At 38.6% G+C, this 6,328-nt stretch overlaps 1 protein-coding gene across 1 annotated transcript; it reads left to right on the top strand.

The window, feature by feature from the left end:
- The first annotated feature begins 942 nt into the window (after positions 1–942).
- LOC141379982 (chemokine XC receptor 1-like) lies at positions 943–5,957 on the top strand. The gene is made up of 2 exons (XM_073935783.1): positions 943–2,990; positions 3,818–5,957. The coding sequence occupies exon 2, from the start codon at positions 4,566–4,568 to the stop codon at positions 5,502–5,504; it is 939 nt and encodes a 312-aa protein (XP_073791884.1). The 5' UTR covers positions 943–2,990; positions 3,818–4,565; the 3' UTR covers positions 5,505–5,957.
- The last annotated feature ends 371 nt before the right edge of the window (positions 5,958–6,328 follow it).

Below are 6,328 nucleotides of genomic sequence, written 5' to 3'. Positions count from 1 at the left end.
TTTGTCTTGTGGCTGTTCTCAGAGCTCTGAAGCAGTCAGGACCAGGAGAGAGAAGAGAGAAACAGGAGGAAAACCACATGAAGAAAAGAGCGTTTAATATCATTCTCATAACTACAGTGAGCATGGTTATCATGCTAATGCCATATACTATTACCGGACTCATCACTGCTGTAATGCAGTTTTATCCATCTCTTTGGTTTTTTAGTTTTTTGTGCTTTATGCTGGCAGGTTTTGTTCAGCCTGTTCTTTATCTGCACCGCACAGGCAAAATCTCCTACTTCTTGTTCTTTGTAAAAAGCAAAGCGGTGACCATTTGTTGAGCTACTATTATCATTTATGAAAATTCTCAGATATGGCATACAACAGAGCTTAATTTGAGCCAGATGTAAATAATCAAAGTCCATTCAGAAATGTGATGTTCTTTTTTTGCACTATAACCGTTTATTCATGTTATGTTCCGGTCACAGTAACTTTTATTTTGTGGTTTTGTTAAGGGAATTATTTATTTACATATAAGCACTGGCCTACACTCTAAAAACATGTCCATACCTGTCAACACTTTTCCCGGGAGTCTCTTGTGTTTCACACCCATCTCCAGCCACCCTCCCATTTTGTTTGTTCACCTGGAAAACTCTCGTAATTCCACCCCCCTGTCCTTGTTTATTGGTACAGTTTGTCTATGACTCTTAATCATAGGAAAACCACTTTAAGTGCTACATAGCACCTATGTATTTAAATCTGAAGACATGTTGGACACTGCAGGACCAGATGGCTGCCCGCCCTCATCGGACTATATCCACACCCCCTGTTCCTATCCCCTGTGTCAATGTTGTGTCTTGTCTGTTTGCTTTTTGTGCTAGATTGGGCTGTTTTTCACCCTGGTCTCACATTGCTCTAATTCAAGAGCAAGGTAAGAGAATTATTTTTATTTTTTTTTTTTTTGCCTGACTCTCCTGATGTATCTTACTTCCTTTTCTAAATGCTACCTCCTGAGACCTGTCTTCTCCTGAAAATTGTGATGTTTGTGAACGGTTGGGGGGGGGGGGGGGGGTTCAATTTCACTATACGAAAGTGTATGTGACAAATAAAGGCCTGATTTGATTTGATTGATTGATGTAGCACCTTTAACCCCATTAAGAACCATTAAAGAATAATTACCGGTGCTATAGTAAATACAGTAGAACTGCAATCATTTCCCCTATGGTTACGCCAAAGAACCACTTAGAACAACTGCTAAAGAACATTTTGACAGAATGAAATAAAAGCCAATGCTAAATAGACAACTAGGCTCATTCTGAAAATGTAGCCCTATATATGTTTCTGGAGACTGCAAATTTCTTTTTTAAAACGAGCACTACAGGGCGGGTATGACGTTGTACCTTTTTGCCCTTACCAGCTGACCACTTACCTCTGTAGGGACGGCACTGCCACTGTAACCAGTATGTCCTCTTAGCTCGCCATGTACGACGGCAGATTTGAGATGCAGAAAGGAGTTTACTACGATGACGGTGTTCGAGTCCGGTAAAGAAAAGACAAAAATTAAACCCAAAAAACTAAATAAACCAGTAAATAACAGGGTGAGAATGTGGTAAAATCTGAAAATGTGGTAAAAATCTGGGCTTTTCTGTTTCTGGATTGCTTTTGAAAATTGTTAGTTGAGTTTAGAGAAGTGGGTGGGCGGGTCAATCAATACAATTGGTTAGGTTTAGGGAAGGAGGAGAGTGGGTCAGTCGATCAGTCAGTCAAACAATCAGTTAACAGTGGCCTCTGGTGGGCTTACACGAGAACAGCAGGCGTGAATGGCACTGGCGAAAGAAATTTGAGCCCTCAAAAAGAATACACAGCTGCCGCTGGTGGATTCACTGCAGCAAAACATACCTCCTCGGACGTATTTCACGATTTCCAGAAATGTTTATGGAGGTACATTTTCAAAATGAGCTTGGGTTGTAAATAGAACCACTTTAAGTCTTATAAAGAGCATGTAATGGTTCTCCACTGGTTCTTTGGGGAAGTTAAGTTGCTAAATATCCCTATAGATGTTCTATGTAGCAATAAAACTGGCTCTTTTGCTTGTAATCATAAAGGAATCACTTTAAGTCTTATTTAGCACTGTTTGGTTAAGAGTAGGCGGCATGGTTGTCCAGTTGGCATTTCTGTGTGGAGTTTGCATGTTCTGTGCGTGTTCGCGTGGGTTTTCTTCCGGGTGCTCTGGTTTCCCCCACAGTCCAAAGACATGCACTATAAGTGTATTAAATTAACTTACCAGGTCGTTGTGTATGAGTGTGTATGTGAATGCGGGAGTTTATGGGTGTTTCCCAGTGCTGGGTTGTGGCTGGAAGGTCATCCGGTGAGTAAAACATGCCAGAATAGTTGGTGGTCTCTTCCACTGTGGCGACTCCTGATAAATAAGTGACTAAGCCGGAGTAAAATGAATGAATTAATGCATTTTTAGGAGTAGTATAGCACCTTAACCACCCCAAAGACAGTTATAGGTTCGTTATAGGTTTTATGTTAAATTGGTTCTCCTATGATTGCGAGGCAAAGAACTGACATAATCTTTTTGTGATACCCTAAAGCTTTTTTTTATCCGATTTTTTTTGTCTGTCACATTTTTTGTTTGTTTGTTTGTACGATCAGCTTGTCAGTTTTAAATTTGCACATTTGATTCTCATTTTCCTGCAGTTTTACTGGGATAAATGAGTGGATATATTCAATAAGGTACTCTAGAAAATAAATGAGAAATTAATCATTGCAAGTCTCATGTTTCTGTAAGTTTATACAGGCTTCAGTTTACTGGTTTATTTCTTTATTTAAAACATTTTATAATACAAATAATTGATTTATTTAATTGTTTGCTGCTGGAAAAAATGGTAGCTAATAAATACAGCTAATAATTTAGGTGTATTACACGTTCATGGAAAGCAGATTCTTCATTGCGCTTTAGCCTAATAGGCTAATATGATCTAAACAGTTTGCCCTTTCATAGTCCTGTTACGTTATAGAACGTATTAATTATTTGTTTGCTAATTTTATATGTATAAATATTATATATATACAGATTTGTGTTTTGTTTATGCATTTGGAGCTGATGTTGTGTTGTGCGCTGTGGAGCATGCGCAGCTTTCTCTCTCTCTCTCTCCCCCTCCCTCTAGAGCTGCGCTTGATTGCGGTCCAGCCGTGTTGCGTGTGGGAGCGTATATAAGCTGGAGGAGAGGAACAATGGGGAGATCTTTCTGCTCGGTGCAGGTCGCAAATCTCCGTCGTCGTCGTCGCTGCTGTTGTTCCGAGCGTCTCCTATCTCCTGCCCCAAATTGTTGGTTGACTTGGTGTGAATAGATTGATTTCTGTTACTAATTATTTTCTTAAACGGCTCTCTGTGAAATGTGAATCTATTGGCTTTTCTGATTAAATACCTATTTATATATATTAGTTTTGGAGAAACAGAAGCGGTAGGTTGGGAATCGCCATTTACTTTAAAACGTTTTCTCCTGGTTTGTGGTAGCAAGGGAGAAAGGGAAGCTTGCTGTAATTTTATTTGGGGTACTTTTATTTGAGCAGGTAAGTTAGAATTATTTCCCCGCAAGTTAGCTGTCTTTTTGTTTATTATTTTGGCCTGGATTCCCTTCCGAAGAGATGCTTCTATCTTTGTTTTCTAAGTAAATAAATATTGTTACTACTTGATCAACGTTGTGATTATTGTGAGTTGGGACAGGAGAAGGGGAAAACCCTAAATTGAGTATTTGAGTTTCTCTTTATTTATTTTTTTTTTACACTTGTTATTGTTCCCACCAACCCTAGACTGGTCGGGACGTAACAGTCCCTAAGCCACATTACCCAGAATACCTCTGGTCCTTTAACTGCACTCTCTTGACATAAATCAACCACACACCTGCATCATTACTAACAACCACAGTTTAGCACACACCTTACCATCATTTATTTTGGCCTGTATTTAGGCCAGGCAACACTTCTACATACCCATCTACATCCGTTTACCATGTTTCCACCATTTATTTCAAAAGACCATTAGTCAAATTAGTTTACATAACATTGCATTTGTACGGCAGCTTTTGTCAGTATGAATCTGTGAAATAAGATTAAAACAGCATCATCGTGGAGAGATTGAATGTTAGTCTACAGGTAATTAAAGTTATTTTGACATATTATTAATTTTCTTGTTTTATGTTAAGCAATGAATAAGCTAGTGCCATTGTTATTGTTCATATTGTAAGATGCATTCAATGTCAGTGAGAAATCTAAACATACTCTTTAAAAAATGCAGGGCTCCACACAACTCATTCATTTTGTCCCAACATAAATCGATTAAGTTAACACTATTAACAAAATTATGTGGATTAAAATTAAAAAAATAAGTTGTCCCAATGAAATCTCAAGAATTGTGTTGTTTCAGCTCATTTTAATTAAGTAAAATAAAAAATATCTATTTTTGAGTGTAGCTTATAATAAGATAATCAAATTCTTAATGCATGTGTTAATATAACTTTTAATACAGCTCTTGTTTTTCTAGAGATCATAATTGAACCTTACTACTATTCTTTTTGAGCATGGAGTTTATGAGTGGCTCTGCAGTGAATTTGACCACACCTGAGCCCTCCACCAACATCACAGCATCTGCATTTCCTCCACTAGAACTGCTAGAGATGTGTCTGATGAGCTGCCATTTCATATTTGGTCTTCCTATAAATTCCTACGTGTTGTGGCTCATTGTCACAGGAACTGGAAGTGGATTGGCGTTAGAGTTCTTCATCCTCAATCTTTCTGTTTCTGGAATCTTGTACTCTTTGGATTCTTTATTCGGTGTATTGGCAAGAAGCCTAAAGTCACAATTCTTCACATCATTAGCTGTTTTTTTACAAGGACTTGGCATAACTGGTCACCCTCAGTTTCATTGTCTGATGTGCGTCGAGCGTTACCTGGCAGTGGTTCATCCTGTAACCTTTCTGAAGTATAAACCTCTCAGATATAGAGTGATCTGCTGCGCTGTGGCCTGGATAACCACTTTCGGATCATGTTTATTCTGCTGCTTAAGCAAAAATCATGCATACTGGTGGTTTATCTTATTTCACTTAATCCTTATTTTCTGCATCCAGCTCTTTTGTCTTGTGGCTGTTCTTAAAGCTCTGAAGCAGTCAGGACCAGGAGAGAGAAAGAGAGAGGGAGAAGAAAACCGCATGAAGCGAAGAGCTTTTTATCTAATATTAATAACTACATTGACTTTGACTGTGATGTATTTGCCAAGTACTGTTGTTGGACTCATTACTGTTGTGACAAATCAGAGTGTTCCTGCTTTCATATATATTAGTTTTGTGTGTTTTGCATTTGCTGGTTTTGTTCAGCCTGTTCTTTATCTTCATCGAGCTGGGAAACTCTCCTGTTCAGCTCTTCAAACGATATGGAATACTGTATGCAGGTGGTATCAGCACTGTTCCAGCATCTTCACCTCTATGTGTATCACTCCACCCACAGCGAGTGTCAAAAACTGATACTGAGACCCGTTTTTCATTTAAAAAAATGGTCCTAAATAGTATTCGAAAGTAGAATTAGTATGTCCCAAATAGGGATGCACGATACTGGAATCCGGTACCAATCGATACTGGAGTTTTAAAAACGTCCACTTCCTGCTAACATTTAAGCGCTGTGTTTGTCATTGTGTTCATGTGTTTTAACAGAAAAGACTGTGATTAGCCATGAAGGTCATCAGTTTACCAAACTGACCCCTGTTTACTGAGTGTAACCATAGATACATGGAAACTGGAGCCTTTTTAAGCTGCGATTTATCAGTGGATTGCTCGTATTTCAGCATATAGACAAACCAGCTGATCGACAAAACTTTGAAAAGCTCCAGTGTCCCTGTAACTGTGGTTACACTTAGTAAACAGCAGTGAGTTCGTTGACCTTCACAGCCAATTACATTTCAGTGTCTAAAACTGATACTGCATCCCAATTTTCATAAAAAAATCAGTCCTAAATAGTATTTAAAAGTAAAATTAGTATGTCCCAAATGGGGTTGCACGATACTGGAATCTGGTACCAATAGATACTGGAGTTTTAAAAACGTCCATTTCCTGCTAACATTTGAGCGCTGTTGAGCAAGTTCTTAAACACTGCTGATTTGCCATTGTGTTCATGTGCTCAACAGAAATGACTGTGATTAGCCATGAAGGTCATCAGTTTACCGAACTCACCGCTGTTTACTGAGTGTAACCAAAGATACAGGGACACTGGAGCGTTTTAAAGCTGCGATTCATCAGTGGATCGCTCGTATATCAGCTTATAGACAAACCAGCTGATCGACAAGATTTTGAAA

Source organism: Danio rerio, chromosome 21 (genome assembly GCF_049306965.1).
Source record: "Danio rerio strain Tuebingen ecotype United States chromosome 21, GRCz12tu, whole genome shotgun sequence".
Taxonomy (NCBI): Eukaryota; Metazoa; Chordata; class Actinopteri; order Cypriniformes; family Danionidae; genus Danio; species Danio rerio.
The sequence above is the reverse complement of the archived record's forward strand: the minus strand, read 5'-3'. Positions and strand labels throughout refer to the sequence as shown.

Coding starts and splice junctions, on each gene's coding strand:
- LOC141379982 (XM_073935783.1), top strand. CDS start 4,566: ATGGAGTTTATGAGTGGCTCTGCAGTGAATTTGACCACACCTGAGCCC.